At 45.2% G+C, this 21,328-nt stretch overlaps 1 protein-coding gene across 1 annotated transcript in view; it reads right to left on the reverse strand.

Annotated features, from left to right (window-relative positions):
- The window catches only part of Simc1 (SUMO-interacting motifs containing 1), a 45,009-nt gene that overhangs the window by 1,053 nt on the left and 22,628 nt on the right, over positions 1-21,328 (reverse strand). Inside the window, 7 exon segments of the mRNA NM_001400839.1 lie at positions 3,537-3,621; positions 3,744-3,900; positions 7,673-7,801; positions 9,490-9,642; positions 11,191-11,345; positions 17,871-17,940; positions 18,548-18,780. Of these exon segments, the coding sequence (NP_001387768.1) occupies positions 3,537-3,621; positions 3,744-3,900; positions 7,673-7,801; positions 9,490-9,642; positions 11,191-11,345; positions 17,871-17,940; positions 18,548-18,780 (982 nt within the window).

Raw genomic sequence — 21,328 nt, forward strand, 5'->3', positions numbered from 1 at the left:
CCAGAAGGTCTCTGTTCTTGCCTCACTGACTTTGCTGGGCCTTTAATCTCAGCACTTGCAAGACAGGCAGACATATCTCTGAATTTAAGCCCAGCCTGGTGTACATCAAGAGTTCTAGGACAGTCAGAACTAAATAGACCCTGCCTCAATAAGAGGAAAACAAAACAAAACAAAAAAACTTAAAGATAGATTTATTTTTAAAAGGTATGCGTGTCTCTGTGTGTGCCATATGTGTGAGTGCCCACAAAGGCTGAAGGGACATCATTCAGCTAGAATAGGCAGTTGTGAACTTAACGTAGGTTCTCGGAACTGACCTGCAGTTCTCCGGAAGAGGAGTAAGCGGTCTTACCTGCTGAGCAATCACAAATGCTGTACAACTGTGTACTGTGGCCCGACAAAGGCTCCTTTGACACTGAGTTATAAGGACTGGGCAGTTAGTGGGAAAGTGCTTGTTGAGCATGCGGGGGTGTGGCTTCACTTTCTAACACGGCAACTCCAACCTCTGGGGTTTTAGTTGTAAGAGTTTCAAACCAAGAAGACCCCACAGTTTGCCCCAGCCAGGCAGAAGAAAACTGAAGTGATGGAATAATTTACTCCTTCCTTCATTCTTCTAAGTTACATATCACCAGCATTGTAGAGAAGTGAACCTTGAAGCGCGCACACACACACACACACACCCACACCCACCACACACGAGTAGGAGGAGAGACTTTAATTCAGCGCTAATGTAAGTCCTGCCCAGTGGTCCTGGTCCAGGCCTACACATACACAGGTCTCTGAGGTCTCTTACCTGCTATGTATCATCACTGAGCTAAAGTCAGCCTCCAAGTGACCTCACGGGTGAGTAAAATGTCCTTGTTTCCACGTGAGGATAACCTATAGATACCATGTCTAATATTGCAATATGGGTTTCCTAAGACCGAGGACATCTACTATTGTAACCTGGTATGATTACTGAATAAATAAAGAATATCAACACGGTATCTATCACACACTCCAGATTCAACTGCCCTTCAGTTTTGTCCTCTTGGAACTGGGACCCATGGCTTTGCGTGTGTTAGGCAAATGTTTTATCAATTATCGTCAACTCCCCTACACCAGCTTTTTCTGACTTAGAAGAGTCACATTTGGCTTTAGCTTCTCTTTAATCAGGAACAGTATTTTTAAAAAGTACAGCTCACTCATTTACAAATGGGCTGGCAAGTTTAATGTCAACCTGACATAAGCTAGAGTCATTTGGGAGGAGGGACTCTCAGTTGAGAAAATGCTTCTCTAACTGGTTTATAGGTAAGTCTGAGGTGATGGGCGATGTCATCCCTGAGCAGCCTGGTGTGAGAAAGCAAGCTGAAGCTGTCCGGGGGAGGGGGTGGGGATGTCCGGGGGATGTGTGTGTGTGTGGGGGGGGGATGGAGAGAGGGGGGACAAGTGAGCAAGCTAGCTCAGGAAGTATAAGCAGCAGACCCTTTCCTCCCAAGCTGCTATTGGTCATGGAGTTTATCAACAATAGAAACCCAGCTGTCAGTCTGGACTTTGGGGTACTTCCTTGAGATTGGAGCAAGGCCATAAGCTCTGGCTTGTGAGGCTTCACACCATGTGAGGCTGTGTATCCTCAGTCTACCATGTTCAGGGGAAACGCCCCATTTCTCAAGTGAGGTTCCTATTTTTTGTCAGTCTGGGTAGTGTATGCTGTAAACCCAGCCCCGGGAACTCGAGGCAGGGGAGTCTGAGTTCCGGTCAGTCTGGGCTACTTAGTAAGTTCCAGACTATCTTGAAATAGAAAACAAAGTCCAATCTGAAAAAAGGAAAACAAAACAACAGTAAAAACCTATGTGCTGGGGGTTGGGGATTTAGCTCAGTGGTAGAGCGCTTGCCTAGGAAGCGCAAGGCCCTGGGTTCGGTCCCCAGCTCCGGAAAAAAAAACAAAAAAAAAAAACCTATGTGCTTAGTAATTTTCATTTGAACATTTTTAGTGACCAGGTCTCGAATATACCAGGCTGGTCTTAACTTGCTAGGCAGCCCAGGGTGACCTTGAGTCTCTAGTTCTCCTGTCACCACCTGAGTGTTGGCTCTGCTGTGCAGCAGCTGAGCCCAGGGTGTTATTGGGGCTTGGAGAGCTGCAGTCCCAGTCCCCTGAGGATTATTCAGCTCTTCAGCTTTGCCTCAGTGATTCCTACCTAAAAGACAGTTCTCACTGCAGCAAGTCAGTGAGTGATTTGGCCTGGTCCAAATCATGTCCACTGCACCTCATGCCTCCTGCAGGCTGCCTGGTCTAACTCTCCCAGCAACTTTGAAGAGCACTTTCATAAGCTTTAAGGTCCCCCTCGTCAGGAATACTGGAACTGAACCCAGGGACTGAAGGATTCAAAGCAAATGCTTTACCCCTGAGCTGCAACCCCAGGCACCTCAGGTCCCTCACATCTTTTGCAGGATGTGGGTTCAACTTGCTGTAGATATGTTCTGTTCTCTACTGAGAGCTATTATAATGTAGCCATGAGCAACTGACACTGTAGCTGTCTTCAGACACACCAGAAAGGGCAACAGATTCATTTCAGATGGTTGTGAGCCACCATGTGGTTGCTGGGAACTGAACTCAGGACCTCTGGAACAAAGTCAGTGTCGTTAAGCCATCTCTCTAGCCCCCAGGGCTCTCATGATAGGAGCTAAGCTTATCTATACAATCTAATACCCAGGAGGACCACTGTAGTGGTCAAGTGTAGCTGTGACAAGGTAGGAAAGTTCATATCATCATAGTGACTCCAGCTATGTTCCCTGTAGTCGTAATCAAGGAACAACACTTTAAAAGTTTTATTTTGTTATTATTTTAAAAGTACTTATTTTATGTGTGGGTGCTTTAGCTTGATTTCTGCGTAATTACATTATATCCTGTGCCCATTGAGGACATAAGAGGGCACTGGGTCCCCTGGAACTGGAGTTACCATGTGGGTGCTGGGCCTTGAACCTTGGTTCTCTATACAAGCAGGATGTGCTCTTAATTACTAAGCCATTGCGATGGTTTGTATATGCTAAGCCCAGGGAGTGGCACTTTTAGAAGGTGTGGCCTGGTTGGAGTGGGTGTGTCACTGTGGGTATGGGCTTTAAGACCCTCACCCTAGATTCCTGGAAGCCAGTATTCTGCTAGCAGCCTTCAGATGAAGATGTAGAACTCTCAGCTCCTCCTGCACCAGGCCTGCCTGGATGCTGCTATATTCTTGCCTTGATGATGATGAACTGAACCTCTGACCTGTAAGCCAGCCCCAGTTAAATGTCCTTAGAAGAGTTGCCTTGGTCAGGGTGTCTGCTCACAGCAGTAAAAGACAGCCAGCCATCTTTCCAGCTCATATTATTTTTTTTTTAAAGACACACTATTATTAAATAAGCTTCAACTCTTCATCCTCCTGCCTCGGCTTCCTGGGTGCTGGGATTATAGGCAAGTGTCACCACACCTGCCTAGAATGGTGCTTTACCTACATGAACAACTGAGAATTATCTGAGAAGCGCTCTTTTCCGATAATGGCCACTGCCTAAGAGCTCCTTACCTCTCAGCACATGTTGATAACTGGACAACAGGAACTGCAGATGTTCAACCAGCTCATCCCACGTCTGCCACTGGCTTTTATCTGACTGCAGAGACAGTAAAAGCAGCGGATAATCAATGGTTCCCATTAGAGTACAGTTTCCAAACCTCTCACACGAGGCCCAGACAGCAGGATCAGGAGAAAGGACCGGAAGCAGGAAGGAAGTACCTGACACTTGAGCAGGGATGTGGAGTTGTTCAGAAAATAGAGGGCCTGGGCCAGAGACAAGGGGAGACGGGTGGGTGTCTCACAGCTGTGGAGGAATATGATCTCTAAGACTTTGCATCGCAGAAGGTGGCTTTCCATGGTAGTAAAGAACATCTCCCTGTGTGGAGAAGAGGGAGTTAAGCAGAAGCACATTTAAAGAGCTATAGCACAGCTTTCGTGAGTGTTCCACAATGCTTGTGGATGGAAATGGATTTGTTAATAAACCAGTAACTTACAGAATAACGGAACGATCTTTGACATTTGAAAAAGACAAAGCCAGGTATCCTGGTGCCTACCCGTAATTTTCGTGCTAGGCAGGAGGATCATGAGCCCTGATCAAGGGCCCTGGGATGCACCCTTGACCTGAAATTTCTTTTTTTTTTTTTTTGTTCTTTTTTTCGGAGCTGGGGACCAAACCCAGGGCCTTGCGCTTCCTAGGTAAGCGCTCTACCACTGAGCTAAATCCCCAGCCCCAGACCTGAAATTTCTAATGCTTCTTGTCACAGATACTACACTGGGGGAGAATGGAACGTCTTTAAAATACATTTAGTACTTAGCAACTAGGAAGTATATTCAGCAAAAACCCTTGACAAGTGAAGGTGAAATTAAAAAGAAATCATGATAAATAAAACAATGTAGCGAGCCAGGTATGGTAGTGTGCACTTTCTAATCCCTGCTCAGGAGGCAGAGGCTGGAAGATTTCTGAGTTTGGGGCCAGCCTGGTCTACAGAGTAAGTTTCAGGACAGTCAAGGTAACATAGACTCCGTCTTGGAAAAAGCAAACAATAGAGAAAAAGAAATTAACATAATTCCCCATATCCAGAGAATAAGGAGAAAAAATTATAACTATGTCAACAGTTGTTGAAGTCCTCAGTATTTATTTATCCTTTAGAAAAATACCAGTCATGTAGAAGTAGACCTCTTCCCGTCTGACACGCTCCCTACTAGCATCTACAGGTCCCCTCACATGCAATGCTCAGAACTGAATGGTTCCCCTAGGATGAACAGGTGAGGAGATCTGCTCACATCGTCTCTCTAACATTCCACTCGAAGTTCTGGTGTAGCGAGGCAAGAGAAACAGACAAGAATCATATAGGTTAGAAAGGAGGATGTCAGGGTTGGGGATTTAGCTCAGTGGTAGAGCGCTTGCCTAGCAAGCGAAAGGCCCTGGGTTCAGTCCCCAGCTCCAAAAAAAAAAAAAAAAAAAAAAAAAAAGATAAAAAGTCTTGTTAGAATAGCTGAACTTTAGTAAGTTTGCAAGATTTCATTTTTTTTTTTTTCCGGAGCTGGGGACCGAACCCAGGGCCTTTCGCTTGCTAGGCAAGCGGTCTACCACTGAACTAAATCCCCAACCTCAAGATTTCATTTTTTAACCAATGAGGAAACTGTCTTCCATCTTGACGTTTTCTTTACATATTTATTATTAATAATGCCTGTGTGTATGGCTGTTCATGTCCAGGCATGTGGGTAGAAGTCACAGGGCAGTGTGGGCATCAGTTCTTTCCCCCCACCATGTGGGTCCCCGTAAGTGAGCTCAGAGTGTCAGGGTTAGCAGCAGCAGCGTTACCCAGAGCTGTCACGCCAAGCCTGTAAGGGTTTATACTCCACCAGCGCACGCCTGGGGGATGATGAGAACTTCTCATGAGTACTACATGAGACCTGTGTAAAGTAACTGTGAAAATGTAAAACTGCAAATTATACCTGAGTTAATAAGGAGCAAAAGTAAAGGTCACTTTACATATCTTCTAGTATAATTTGGGTGGGTGGCCAATTTACCACTTCTGAGAGAATCTTAGTTTTTATTTATATTGTTTTGGTCTACTCTAAGTCTAAACTTGAAGAATGACTTGTTAATCAAGTTGACATGGTAGGGAGTTTGGATCTGATGGTGTCCTGCTTCTTCCCAAGCAATTATGCCTGAAGACACATCAATTACCTGGGAACCTCCTCCTTTCAACTCAACAAAGACCTCAGTAGTCCCCCTACCCTCTTTTTCCCTTTTTAATTACAGTTTGTGTTTTTTCTGACAGAAGCCATCTAGGAAAGGCTATGGCAGGCAAATAAACTTCCTGAGACGGCCCACTGCTCCCATGGCTGCAATGGTGCACTCTGGAGAGGTACAGCCCAGAGACTTCATCTCAGGATTGATTCTCGCTGCCTTTCCGCCACTCTTAAGTTGCCTAATGATCCCTGGGCATCAGCCCACTCTATTGGGCAAGTTTCCTACAAATCAACATAAAGATGAACTTTTATGAATTAATGCTGTTTGGATGAATTAATGATTTTGTAGAATTCCTAATTTGATTCAAATAATTTTAGGAGGAAAGCTTTAGGAGATAGTTGTAGTTGATTTGCCAGAAAGATATAAAGTTAGAAACAAGAATAGAATGTGCCCACTCCTTATAGAAGAGTAAATAAAGCCTGTGTTATAAAAATACAATGAGCTTTCTTTCATAAATTACACTAAGAAGAGAAACAAGCTTAGGACAAATTTGTGATCAAGGAAAAGATTCATTCTAGGTCAGGTCCAAGGATGATGCCACAGATATGCACTGTGGTAAAGCAAGGCCAGGTGAAAGTGTTGCTGTGAACCTATAATGAGCTGATAGAATGACCCATGCTATAAACTTACTGTGGACATCCTTCTGTAACTTCCCCTTTGTGTAACATCTTATCCATGAGGTGATTTCATAAAGAACTTTTATCTAGGGAGGTATAAAAAGGCTGAGAGAAGAAATAAAGTGTGGCTTTTGGGGCTGTGCTCCATCCACCAAATGTCTACATGTCTGTCTGTCTATATGTATATACATGCATACTTATGTAGTTATATGTATATATATGTAAGTATGCATGTGCACTTGTGAAATTGATGAAACTGGTGGTTAGGCTGGGCCACTGTGTGTGTGTGTGGTGTGTGTGTGAGAGAGTGTGTGTGTGTGTGTATGGTGTGTGTGTGAAAGTGTGTGTGAGTGTGTGTGTAAGTGAGTGTGTATGTGTGTGTGTGAGTGTGTGTGTATGGTGTGTGTGAGAGAGTGTGTGTGTGTATGGTGTGTATGTGAGAGTGTGTGTGTGAGTGTATGTGTGTGTGTGTGTGTGCATATGTGTGTGTGCACACGACTTCGTTTCTTTCTCTCTGGCTCACGAAGTGGTAAGGAACTCTGATCCCCTTGCCTGGCTATCAAGGGGCACTTGAGGGAGAAAAGAGCCCAAGTAACTAAGCTTTTTTTTTTATCCCCAGCTGCTATCAGCAGGAGTTAAATTGCCAGAAGCCAGCAGCTTTTGGCCCCAGAATAGCAGAGTTAAAGAAAGTTAAATTGCCAAAAATAAGCTTCTTTTGGCTCCCATCACCAACTCCACACTCCCTTTGCTTCCTTTCCTCAGGGCACTGGATGCTGGTCTAGCACTTGGCATTTTTCTCTTGAAATTCTGTTTCTAGTAGGCACAGATAAAAAGTAATTTAAAAATTAATGACTTTTTTTTAGTTCTCTTAATTCTTTGAGACAGGGTTCCTTTCTTTTCTTTTTCAAGTTTTATTATTTAATGTATACGAGCATCCTGTCACTCACACACTTGGAAGATGGCATCGGATCTAGTTACAGACAGTTGTGAGCCACCGTGTGGGTGCTGGGATTTGAACTCAGGACCTCTGGAAGGGCATACAGTGCTCTTCATCACTGAGCCATCTCTCCAGCCTGAGACAGGGTTTCTTTGTGTTGTCCTTGTGGTCCTGGAACTCACTCTGTAGACCAGGCTGGTTTTAAACTCACAGAGATCTGCCTGCCTCTGCCTCCTCAGGGCTGCAATGAAGAGCTTGCATCAGCACCCGGCTTAGTTCTTGTTTTAATGGAGAAGCTAACCAAAGCCAAAACAAGTGAATCAACTCTGCTCACCTCTGGCTCCTCTCGGGGATGTCCAGCACAAACCCAAACATCATCTCCGCTATTTTATTGGAGCTGCAGGTTGGAGTCCTGTCTACCTCTACGGCGATGGACAGCATCCTCTGAAGCTGACACACAATCCTGGGTGCAGAAAACAGAGACAAGTGAGTGGGAAGACATGGAGAGAGGCTTGCTAAAGCTGGAGAAGGGCCTCTGCAGAGCACACCAACAGAGAGCACTGCGTGTGGAGGCGCACACCTTCAATTCAGAAGGCAGAGGCAGGCAGGCCAGCCTGATCTACGTAGTGAGTTTCAGGTCAGTTAGAGTTACTGTTGAGATTTTGCCTCAAAACAAAAAAACCAAACCAAACCAAACCAAAACAAAACAAAAAAACACCACCACCACCAGCAGTAGAACAGAGCCTATTAGAAGGTCCTCCCAACACACAGGCCACAGAGAGCAAGCCAGCCCTTTGCTGGCTTACACTCAGCAGTCCATCTTTCTGAAGCCTTCTGCCAGCTCATACGTGAAACTTGTAGAATTTGAGGGTGAGCTACATAAGCAAGATGCTTTAAAGTAAAGCAGAGCAATACACTCCTAAGGGCCTAGAAAATCCTGTAAAGACATCTACGCCGAACCTCTCTATGACTAATATTATTTCATTTTCTTTGTTATAGAAGACACACATTTGTTATTTAATTTTTTTTCTTTTTTTCGGAGCCGGGGACCGAACCCAGGGCCTTGCGCTTGCTAGGTAAGCACTCTACCACTGAGCTAAATCCCCAACCCCTGTTATTTAATTTTTAATAATTCTAATTACTTAATTATTTTTATGTATTAATTACTTCTATGAACCATGTGCATGCCTGTTGCTGTCACAGAGCAACAGAAGGCCCTAGATCTCCTGCAACGGGAGTTACAGATGGTTGTGAGTGGCTGTGCGAGTGCTGGGAACTGAAACAGGTCCCTCTGGAAGAGCAGTCGGTGCTCTAACTGCTGAACCATCTCTCCAGCTTCATCATGTAAATTTTCTATTAGTGCTTTCTTTCTGACACAGCAGTTCTCACTAAGACCAGCCTCAGACTTTCCAGGGGTGGACCCTCACCTCTCCCATTGGACACAAATATGGGAGAGGCAGACACAGCATAGGAGGCTAAGCAGCACCTCAGACGGTGAACTCGGCCTGACAGAACTCACTTAAACTCATATAATATGGTGGAAGAGCATGGTTGTCAGAGAAAGTGCAGACGGTGACCAGTCAGTAGAAGAGAACAGGCCAGCTTCTCATTCTGCAAGGAGACGGATGGCTCTAAGCTGCTATACTGGCTCTGTCCAGACTGACCAAGTCCTTTGTTGTTTTAAATAGGGCAGTTTCATTAGTATTTAAAGGAAAACAACAGGCAGGTGAGCTAGAGGTCTTGGCAGCTATGAGGTAGGAGATGGATGAGAGAGAGTTCCAAGTCTCCAGGAGCAGGACGGCTCATCAGTGGAGGTCAGAATGGCTATGTGGGGTGGGTGTCATCAGAGGAAGCAGTGTGCGGCAAAGCAGGCTCAGGAATTTGGTTAGTATCCACAAAGGACTAAGTTTAGCAGCGAGAACCTGTAAGCACCTGCCCTTCTTTTCTGCAGATGGCATCTAGGTCCTAGTGAATGCCACCAAGAATTCTACATAATTATATTCCTAGCCTAGATAAGTCCCCTACCGCCCCCCGAGAAAAAGTCTATGTTACAAGAGTTGGTAATTTGGAGCAAGCCGTTCTTAGGACCAGTCCTATTTGTTAGACACCAAACCCCCAAAGCCCTGGAGACAACCCTTTCCTGCTCCTTACAGTTGATTGGTGTTCCTGGCCAGGTTAGGCTGGGGTGACAGATGGTCACTGCTCGTTTTCAAGACTCCTGGTCCTGGAGAGGTCTGCGTCTCGTCCTGGGGTGGAGTTAATGCATTTTCAGTCACTGCTTTGACCAGCCACTTGATAACATCTCTGGAATACAGAAGAGACCAGAAGGAAAGGTGTGCACCGCTGCTGTGCAACAACATGCAGAGCTGCACTCTGGTTCCCTGTGCTTGCAGACCGGGGGATTCCTTCCTCTACACTATACGGCGGGTACTGTACTGTAAAAGCCAACTGAAATGTGAATGTTTTTCTTCTTTCTCCCCTGTGGTACTGGGGACTGAGCCTAGGACCTTGGGCATGCCAGTCTGTCAGCCATTCTTCTAGGAGGCTGAACCTCAATACTGTCCTGTAAGTCATACCTTCGTAATATTTTATCCTTGCTGTGGCAAACACCGGACAAAATACCTCGAGGAGGAAAGATTTATCTCAGCTCTAAGTTTGAGTGGGAGTGGTCGGAGGCTGCCGGGACCTGTGCAGTCAGGCACAACATCCGGCAGCATATGCAGAGGCTGTTTTTTCACTTCTTGGTGGACTGAAAACAACACAGAAGCAGGGATGTAAAGTGGCTGGTATGCACTACGGCGCCAGGTTTAGCCCCGACCTGCCCTGTCCAACTAGGACAACACCTCCACATGTGTGTTGTGAATCCATCGAGGGATTAACACATTCATTAGGGCAGAACCCCCAGGTCCACCTGCCTCTGGAAACACCATCAAGTTCTTCACTAATCCAAATACCAGGTACTCAGAACTAGCTCCTATAAATTATAGTTACGGGAAGCACCCCAGGGAGGCAGAGGACTGAATCTGACCAGCGGCACTCCCTAACTAGTGGGCAGCGGGACTCGCTGGCCAGGTCGGTCTTCACACACTGTCCCCAAGCCTCATCCATTAAAGGTAAGAGCTGGGCTCAGTGGACATGCACTGCAGTTGTCCTCTATGTAGGCCTTGGGAAGGCAAAACAACTCATTAGGCTAATATTTATTCTGATGATTACTAACTGCTAAGTAACCAAGATTTTAAAAAGTGGCATTGAATACATACAGACTCTCCTTTCCTAAAGCCAGTTCACCCTAGAGAAAATACAATTGTCAAGAACTGACCTGGATGTGGTGGCGCACACCTTTGATCCCAGCACTCAGGAGGCAGAGGCGGGTGGATCTTGTGAGTTTGAGGCCAGCCTGGTCTACCCAGGGAGTTCCAGGACAGCCAGGGGTATATAGAGAGACCATGTCTCAAAACCCAAACACATAGAAAGAAATCAGAGACCCAAACAACCAAACCCCACCCCTGTCGAAGGCAACTGACGTGGAAAACAAGTGTTATAGACAAAACTGGAGGACAATTAGAAAAGATAAGAGACGTGTGGGTCTAGGCTTTTAAAAACTAGAATGTTATTTGCTGATTTTAAATAGAAACAAACATGTAGGGTGATCCCTTGCCAAACATATTTTCTAAAACTTAAGGATCATTTTCACTTTAAAATGGCCTACAAGATGCTGAGCACAGCGCAGGACTGAAAACCTACAGCAAACAGTCCTTTGCCCCTCCTCTTCCTCTTCCTCCTCCTCTTCTTTTCTTCAAGGTTTCAAAGTATAGCCTGGGCTGAGTTACCCCACTTGTACTATGGGATTACCTGACGTTGTGGGGCTGTTTGTCACATGACAGAACCGTGTTTGCAATGGATTGCTGTAGGTGCTGCCGCTGTCTCCTCAGGATCTGCTGGAAGTCATCCTCCAGGGTCTGCACCACGTACCGTAGAAAGAGAACTCGTCCAGGTAGAGTTTGCCCCTGTGGAAAGAAGAAGAGGAGGAAGTCAGGGTTGCTTTTCAGTCTCTTAGATGACAGGAAAGTGTGGGCTGCCATGAGTCAGCACGTTTATCCGTATCAGAGAGAGATTTCTGGGAGACAGCAGGTCTTCAGAGTCACGGCAATAAAAACTATCAACTGTTTCCTGGAGTGGGTGGTACTATTTACAATCTCACCAGCAGTGATCAGACTTATGTCTTATACATACTATGTTAAATTTCTATCCTAGCCATTTTAAATAGTGTTCTAGTTTGAATGTATTTCCTCCACAGGTTCATGACTGAAGGAGTGGTCCTTAGCTGCTGTTATTGTAGAAGCTTTGAAACCTTTGGAGATGCAGCCTAGGCAGATGAACCAGGTCCCTGGGAACATGCCTGCAGAGGGAGCGTGTCTGCAGAGAGAGAAAGAAGGAAGGGAGGATGGCAGTGGATATCCTTCCCTTTGTTTCTTCTTTGAGCAGTAACAAACTCCTTTGCCTTCTAACAAACAGCAAACAACCTCACGAGTGACTGACAATCACCCACCCTGCCTCAGGGCCTAGCATTTATAGACCCTCTGAAAAGTTCCCAGAATTCCAAACGTCACACAGTCACAAAAACTATCTGCAGCTTGCAAAAGAACACCTCTGCTCGAGCAGGAGACAAATCACAGTCAACTACTGTGTACAGTCTGAAGCAGCCCCAGACACCCATGACTGGGACTAAAACAAAAACACTTTCTTAGAACAGTTCTGTGTTTTTCTACTACAAAGCTTTAATACTATAAACCTTGAGATTTTTATTTACTGAACAGTTTCTAGTCATGGTGTGGCTCAGCCTGTAGCACTCACCTTTAATCCCTCTGGCCAGAATGTAGACACGCCCTTAATCCAGAACAGTGAATGTAACTTCAATTTGTATAAGGAAGCACCCATGCTCGGAAGCAAAGTGACTAATCAGAGACTTGGCAGAATAGGCTATGCCTAGCTCTCACAAGGACAGACAGAAAGAAGAGGCTACTCAGGAGAGCACCACAGAAAAAACGAGGAGAGGAGGGGAGGGGAGGGGAGAGGAGGGGAGGAGAGAGGAGGGGAGGGGAGGGGAGGGGAGGGGAGGGGAGGGGAGGGGAGGGGAGGGGAGGGAGAAGGCAGTTTTACCAGGAGAGTCACAGAGAAATAACAAGCTAGACAACCGTGAAGACAGAGTGATTCAGAGAATGGGAAGGAGCCAGAAGATTAGAACAGATTGAAAAAGTTAGTCTGAGGCCAAGCAGAGCAATGCAGGGGCAGCACAGAGGAGCCAGACTGACTCAGTCAGCTTGGAGAGTTGGAGCCAGAACAGCTGAGCTCAACCAGCCAGCCAGAGCTCAGACAGAACTAGAAAGGGTGAGCTTATTCAGCAGTAAGTCTCATCCTGAAAACATTCTAGGTCTTGATAAGATTGTACAGAGGCTAGAAGCTTCCAGGACAAGGCCTAGGTTAGTAAGTAACTGGGAGCAGTAGGCCTCGGAGACAATTTCAACAGGAGAATAAAAGTTACATTTACATAGAACTGTTGCCCCTTTTCTAGTAAAACCCACTTTAGGCATGTGCATGTACTGCCCTTATTCTGTTGTTTTGTATATGTGTGCATGGTGGGTTTGTGTGTAGGACAGAGAACAGCAGGCGTCCTGTCCTGCACCCATCTTTTTACATGGATGCTGGGGATTTGAACTCAGGTCTCTGTGCTTGCACAGTAAGTACTCCTATCTGCTGAGTCATCTTCCCAGCATTATGCACTATACTTAAAAAACAACAACAACAACAAAAACCCAAAACCAATTTTTTGTGCTGAATGGTGGTGATGTACACCTTTAGTCTAAGCACTCATGAAGCAAAGGCAGGAGGATTCATGAGTTTGAGGTGAGCCTGGTCTACAGAGTGAATTCCAGGACAGCAAGGGTACCCAGAGAAATCTTGTCTCAAAGCAAACAAACAAAAAACCAAACCAAAACTTTTTGTTTAAATATTTATCATGTTGATATGGGTGTGTGTCCATATGTTTGTGAACATGCACATGAATACACACGTGTGGACAACTCATGGAAGTCAGTTCTCTCCTGCCACATGAGTCCAAGGGTTTATACTCAGCTGTCAGGCTTGTCACCAAGTTTCTTTACTTGGTGGGACACCATGCTGGTCCTCATATAGCATACTTTTAAATTATATATCGCATGCTGTGTCTTCTATGTGATACTTAATGCTAGAGCATAACTTCTGAGAGTCCTTTCTCTCCCACACTTTGTTCATGTGCCTTCGTGTTTATTCCAGGATCCCTAACCTTCAAGCTCCTGGAGGATTCCTTGTCTCCATTCTCAACTCACTGTGCTCACTACAGGAGTGCTGAGTCACCACAACCCCAGGAGCTGTGTGACATAGGTTCTGGGAACCAAACTCAGGATGTCACGCTTTTACCCAGTGAGCTCTCTTGCTAGCCTCTATGTACTGTACTTTCTTTAGTTTCCCCAAACGACTTGTTCCGGTGTTTTCTCAAAGCTCATAATCTCTTGCTTTCCCTGCTGCTTGCCTGTGGAATTGGGAGCCCTTTCAGCAGTTGGAACAGTGAGACCACACCCGTGCTCTAACACAGGCACGGCAAAAACTAATCTCCTGAGCAACCCCAGACAAACGGGCACTCACGGAGCATGGAAGCCTGCCTGCCTCTCGGAAGGAGCTGAGGAAGGAGTGGTTTCTCTCTGAACGGAGCTTGTTCCATTGAGGGAGGGGAAGTACCTGAGCATGGTGCACGCTACAGAATTTCTCCATGACTTAGACCACTACGTAGCTTCTCTGGCCCCTGGAGCTCTCACGAGTCTTGATTTCTATTTGTCGTCTGGTAGTTCGGATGACATGTTCCTCCTAAGTCTCAGGCATTCGAGTACTCGGTCCCTGGTTGTGCTGGATTAGGAGTAGGTGCGTCACTTCCTTCTTGGAGGAGGCATGTCACTGAAGGTTTCAAAAGCTCCCACCATTCCCGTCCTCTGTCTCCTGCCTATGGATCACGATGAAAGTCCATGCCCCACTATCACGGACTCTAACCCCTGGAACCAGGTCATTTCTACCATATAAGGGTTTTGATGTGATCATGTCAAGGTTTGTTGTGCATTTGGTATTGATCAATCATCAACTGTTTCCCAGACTGTGCTGTACTTAAATATGCCTAAAATAAAGCACGGAATAAAGTGCCAGACTCAAAGTTTGAACCAAGACCTGCTACCAAGTTGTGCTGCACCTAATTTCCTTCTTGCGTCCCCTGGATTGACACTCTGCTGGCCTTGGTGCAGGCAGAGACACCCTCCCCTACTGTGACAGACTGTGACTGTGAGGGTTCTTTTGGATGAATGTGGAGGACTTTGGGACATTGGACTCAGGAATTTTCAGAGAGGAATGATATTTGTAACGAGGCTAGAGACTGTTCTTGTCATATTTTGGCTTTCTGACCTTGTCCTGAGAATTTGCCTGAGGCTAAACTGAGAAGTATTAAATTGATTTCTCGGGAAGATATTTCCAGACAACCCAATACTGACTGTCGTGGTTATTAGCAACTCCTCCTCCTGAGAGGCGAGTGAGGCAGGGAGCCGTACAATGCACAGCTCAACAAGAGGGGCGCACAGGAATTTCCTGTTGGAGCTACCTGTGCTGAAGGGATAAGGGGATTAAGAAAGCCTGAGCCACAGTAGAGTAAATAAAGCTCCCAGCGTCGAGAGGAAAAGGCACGAGGACTCTCTGCTCCTACACAGCAGCAACAGAAGCGGCCTCAGACGTGAGTCAGAGGACCGGCTCATCCCAAGCAAGCATACGAACTTGCCGTTTCTGTCCATGCGCTTCTGACTTTAGAGACACAAAGGGTCCCGAGTAAAGGGGCTGTGATCTTTCTCCACAGTTGCTTTCTCCACAATCTTGCTGAGAGCAAGCGTGTGCTAAGGGCTCCCTGCCTGCATGGAAGCCATGAGAGGTCACTACACAGAGCTGTGAGGGTGAAGTCTGCACTGCACTGAAGATGCCAGAGCCACTGGACATCTGCTGGAAACTGCACATGCAGGCAGCGGGACCAGCTCAAGTGAGAGAAGCATGCAGCAGGCTGCAAACCTGGAAGGTGGGGTCATCCAAGTCCTTTGACACCAAACACGGAGATACAGGATTGGGAGTCTGATCTGCTGTTTCCCCGGGCTCCAGCATTTCCTCACTAGGGCCCCTTTCCCCACTTTGGAGGAATGGTACATGCTGTGCCATTGTGGAAAGAAGCGTATAATGTGTGTTTTGAGTTTATAGAGGCTTACACTTAAGAGACCACCTTAAGTCTCAGAAGAGACTTTAGACTTTTAAGACTATGGGGTTTTGAAGTTGGACCGAATGTATTTTGCATTATGATATGGCCACGAGACTATGGCAGGCAGTGAGAGAAAGGTGGTGGTTCGAATGAGATTGGCCCATTTAGTTCATACACTTGAATACCTGGTCCCTATTTAGTGGAACCATTTGGGAAGGATTAAAAGGTGTGGCTTTGTTGAAAGAGGTGTGTCATTGGAGGGTGCCCCCTTCTACTCCCAGGGTGTGCTCTTAATTCTTGTTTCTAAGATGAGAATTCTTGGCTGCTGCTCTAGTGATGTGCCTGCCCCGTGCTCCCGCTGTGACAGTTCTCTTACCCTGAGATTATATGCTGCAAATAAACTATTCCTTCTAAGTTGCCCTTGGCCATGGCATTTCATTCACAACAATAGAAAAATAAGTAAGATGTGTGGTTAACAGTGTCTCTATGGACAGCAAGGGTCTGGAGCTTCCTAGTTTGCCATCACGCTGATGTCTCTCTAACTCATCCTTGATGCCTTGCCTGGGATCCCATATGTCCCCATTTTGGCACTCAGCCTCCTGAGAAACAGTCTGAGAATATAGTTTCACTTTCCTGCACAGCTGCATGTCTGGAAATGCATTTGTGTATTTATGTACTTATTTAGCGTGTATGACACCTTTGCTTGCATGTGTATATGTGTGACATATGTATTTCTGTTGTTCACAGAGGTCAGAGGAGTCAGATCACTTGGAATTGGAGTTACAAACTGTCTAGGGTTTTACTGCTATAAAGAGACACCATGACTTAGGCAATTCTTATAAGGACAGCACTTAATTGGGGCTGGCTTACAGGTTCAGAGGTTCAGTCCGTTACTGTAAACACAGCAGCGTGCAGACAGACACGGTGCTAGAGGAGCTGAGAGCTCTACATCTTGATCCACAGGCAGCAGCAGGAGACTGTGCTTGAGCACAGGAGACCTCAAAGCCTGCCTCCATGGCAACACACTTTCTCCAACAAGGCCACACCCACTCCACTAAGGCCACACTTCCTAAGAGTGCCACTCCCTATGGGCCAAGCATTCACACACATGGGGTCCATGTGTATTCAAACCATGAATGGAGCCACCATATAGGTGCTGGGAATTGAACCTGGGTCCTCTACAAGACTGGCCAGTGCTCTCAACCACTAAGCCATCTTTGCAGCCCACATCTTTATTTCATCCTCATACTCAAAACATACAGTTTGATTGAGTATAAGTAGAAACTCCTTTGTTGAATTACCTTAGGGTGTACAGAAAGAATGCTGGCAGCTAAATTTGGAGGTCACTAAAGACAGAATGTGGAAACTTTCCTTCTGGATTACTGACTTTCTATCTTTTGGTTTTTTAGACATTTTGCCTACTGTGTTCCAGAGTGTAGTAGTTGACAGTGCCACATGATTTCCAGCAGAAACCTATTCATCATCTGTAGAACTTGTTCACGCCACTCAGCGGAAAGATTGGCTTTCTGAGTGGGAAAGTTCTCTGGTGCTCTGATGTGAAGCTTTGCCCTGCCCGGCTGTGGCAGTCTCTCTCACTTGTGTGCCAGCTCGCGGCTGTCTTCTCACCAGTCACTCTGATGTTTTCCTCAGATCTCTTCAATTGCTATTATGTGTATCCTCCTTCTCCTTTCCATAGTTACGGCTTATAACTTTCTCCACTTATTCACTAGCATTTTAATATTATGTATTTGGGATTAAACTCACAGACTTCATGCACAGTAGGCAAGTGCTCCACCACTGAGCTGTATCACTAACCCTTTTAATAATATTTTTAATTTAGTTTCAAGTAGAGAAGACATGAATATATTAGTATTGAGTTGGGAATCAGCATGGTTTAAAACTAATTTTTTGGTAGGGTAGGTAGGACCATCTGCAGGAAATAATGGCAGAGACATTCTTACAGTTTTGTTTTCGTTTTTTGCTACTTCTCTTTGTAGTTAAATTGCCTTCTGTGGATCAGTGAGATGGGTCAGTCGTAAAGGCAGTTGCTGCCAAGGCTGAAAACATGAGTTCAATCCCCGGGACCCACAGGATGGAAGGAGTTGTCTTCTGACTTCCACACACACACCACAGTGCTCTCAAACACACCCCATACTCAAACCCACACACAAATGCAATTTGAAAATTCCTCTGTAAAGATATGTCCTCATATTTATGTTACCTCTTCCTCCATGACATAGGTGAGCAGTTTCCAGTCCCACTCCACTGTCTTGGCATTGGCTGGATGCAGCCTGAAAGTCAAGTGACATCAATTACAACTCTGGAGACTTCAGTGACAGAAAGAGTAGCATCTGGAAGGTGACGGGAGAAAAAGCCCCTTCTTATCATACGCCATCTGGCCTACTTTCCAGGACCACAGCATGCCAGTGGAGGGCAGCTTATAGTCAGTGAGCTTGATCTATCAGGACTGCATGAAACATGTGCATTGTTGAGTTAATCACAACACTGTATTCTTCAGTTCGCTACAATTGCCTAAAAAATAGACTCATATGTCATGCTAACCCAATTATAATACAACTCAGTCGGTGGAATTAGCAAAGTTGATTTTCTAACCCAAAATACTATAAAAATCTGAAGGTAAAGACTATAGAAAACTGGGCCCCAGCAGCCATTTAGAAAAACAGTATTAAATAACATTCCCAGGTTTCTAGGGAAAATAAGTCAGTAAATTCTTTTACTGGCAATTGAAGCCAGTTTTGATTAGGTTTCCAGCCACTTGCAATTAATGTTATTAAGGAAGCTCCCAGGTCAGCTGAATAAAAGCTTAGACAAGGGAAGCTATGTCCTGAGTCTAGGTTCCCTAGAAGACTTGGCCAACCAGCTGTTAACGATTCATACTGTTGGATTTTCATGAGAAGCATGTAGGCCTCCTTGAGGACATCCACAGTCTCAGAGCCGCTCAGCAGGATTTTCTGGATGATGTGAGCCACAATTTCTCTGGGTGGGTAATGTTGGGGTGAAACAAAGTCCATTAAAAACTGCACAGTTCCCAAGGGGAAGTTTTCCTCAATAGTGTTTGTCACCATTCTTAGTCTTCGATGAGGGATGGGTTCTAATTTCTGACCCTTGCTCTGTAGAGACAAAGAGATAGATAGGCATCAGGATGGGTTCTACCCTTCCTAAAAGCAAGACATTCTGCAATAGGTTGAAACAGCAATGTTTTCTATGCATTTGAAATATTTTATTAAAGAGAAACAAAGCTCTTCTTTTTTTTTTTTTTGGTTCTTTTGTTCTTTTTTTGGAGCTGGGGACCGAACCCAGGGCCTTGCGCTTCCTAGGTAAGCGCTCTACCACTGAGCTAAATCCCCAGCCCCAACAAAGCTCTTCTTAAACAAAACAAAACAAAAAAACAAAAAAAAAACTTCTTAATGACGTGGGGAAGTTAAGAGAGAAATTCTAAATTTTACATACGACATGACTTCATCCATGTCCAAATGTAACAAAAAGGAATAAACCAAAGAGCCAAGAGCAGTCTGAGAGGGGCTCTGAGTCCCTGGTTTTCCTGCCTCCACCTTCTATGCGCTAGGATTGTAGGTCAAGAGACTTAGGGGTAGGGACGCTGTATTGATAAGAAAGCCCGAGCGTTGTGCTGCTAGAAGAAGGACTACTACTTTCTTCCCTTCCTCCCTCCTGTTCTTTTTCCTATTTGAGAGGGTATCGTATGGCCCAGGTTGACATGGAATTTGTAGTAGAGGCTGGTTTTGAACTTTTGATCTTCTTGCCTCTAGTTCCTAAGCACTAAAATTACAGGCATGTACCACCATGCATGGTTTTTAACCATTACCTTCTATAAACAACAAACCCAATAACAAATACATATATATATTTTTAAAAAATCCTAATTACTAAAAACAATGTAAATGGTCATGTAAGACTGTAAACAGTCATGTATAGATGGAAAGTCATATAGATGGAAATGGTCAAGTATAGATGGAAACAGTCATGTATGAATGAAAATGGTCTTGTATGATGGAAACGGTCATATATAGATGGAAATGGTCATGTATAGATGGAAACGGTTATGTATAGATGGAAACGGTCATGTATAGATGGAAACGGTCATGTATGAATGTAAACGGTCATGTATGAATGTAAACGGTCATGTATAGATGGAAACGATCATATATGGATGGAAACGGTCATGTATGGATGGAAACGGTCATGTATGGATGGAAACGGTTGTGTATGGATGGAAACTGTCATGTATGAATGTAAACAGTCATGTATAGATGGAAACGGTCATGTGTGGATGGAAACGGTCATGTGTGGATGGAAACGGTCACGTATGGATGGAAACTGTCATGTATGAATGTAAACAGTCATGTATGGATGAAAACGGTCATGTATGGATGGAAACGGTCGTGTATGGATGAAAACGGTCATGTATGGATGGAAACGATCATATATAGATGGAAATGGTCATGTATGGATGGAAACTGTCATGTATGAATATAAACAGTCATGTATGGATGGAAACTGTCGTGTATGAATATAAACAGTCATGTATGGATGGAAACGGTCACGTATGGATGAAAACGGTCACATATAGATGGAAACAGTCATGCATGGATAGAAAAGGTCATGTGTGGCTAGAAAAGGTCATGTGTGGCTGGAAACGGTCATGTACAGATGGAAACAGTCATGTATAGAGAGGCAATGGGAAGGGAATACATGGAGAGATCTCTTTCCAGCCTTCCTCTTTGACTTTTCAGTTTGACATATTTCCTTGTGTGTGTGTGTTTATGAGGACAACTGAATCCCACAAATACGGGGTCAGGGGACAGTTTATAGGAGTCAGTTCTCTGCTTCCATCATGTGGGTCCAGGCCGTAGAACACAAGTTGTGAGTGAGGCTTGGCAGCAAGTGCCTTCACCTCCTGAGCCACTCTGCTGGCCCGGAACCACTTTAAACAGATATAAAGGCTTGTGGTAAGACTCTCAGAGAGAATCTTCCCTCAGGAGGGAGACCCTCGAGCCCAATGACCAGACCGAGTCCACAGGCTGCAATCTGCAAGAGGATTTTTATTATCAGGACACACAGGTATCTGTGGGCGTCCCAGTCAATTCGGAAGGCTGGCGCGCCTAGCAGAACCAGGGACGGGTTTTTATAGGGCACTGGGAGCAGAAGCAGGCTTACAGAAGCAGATGCATGGTTACAGGGATGTGATTGGTGGAGTAAATGAGGCATACGTGTATGTTACCTATTTTGGCTATAATCATAACAGTGAGTTAGCAAAAAGTACATGGTGGTCAGGGCTTCCGGGGGGTCAGGGACTGTTTCTTTTTCCTGCCAGGTGGCCCATGAAGCAATGCCCATAATTTAGTCTGGTTTCTGCATTTTGTTTTCTTTTATGGTCTGTTTCGTCTAAATGATGGGTCAGCTTGTCCCACAAAGCTTGGACACATCTGAACTTTCCCAGGCTTATTTTAGTTCTGAGTCTGTGTATCTAAAAACTTACTTTTTACTTCTATAGTTGAGGGCCTTGGGCTTGTACAATTCCCTTTCTGGGAGGGGGTCTTTCAGGCTAAGGGGGAGTTCTGGATAACAGAAAGGCTTCGTGCTACGAGATGGTAACATTTTTGTCCATATATAGCTAATTAAGTCCTCAAATGGGAAATG

Source organism: Rattus norvegicus, chromosome 17 (genome assembly GCF_021556685.1).
Source record: "Rattus norvegicus strain SHRSP/BbbUtx chromosome 17, alternate assembly SHRSP_T2T, whole genome shotgun sequence".
NCBI classification, from domain to species: Eukaryota; Metazoa; Chordata; class Mammalia; order Rodentia; family Muridae; genus Rattus; species Rattus norvegicus.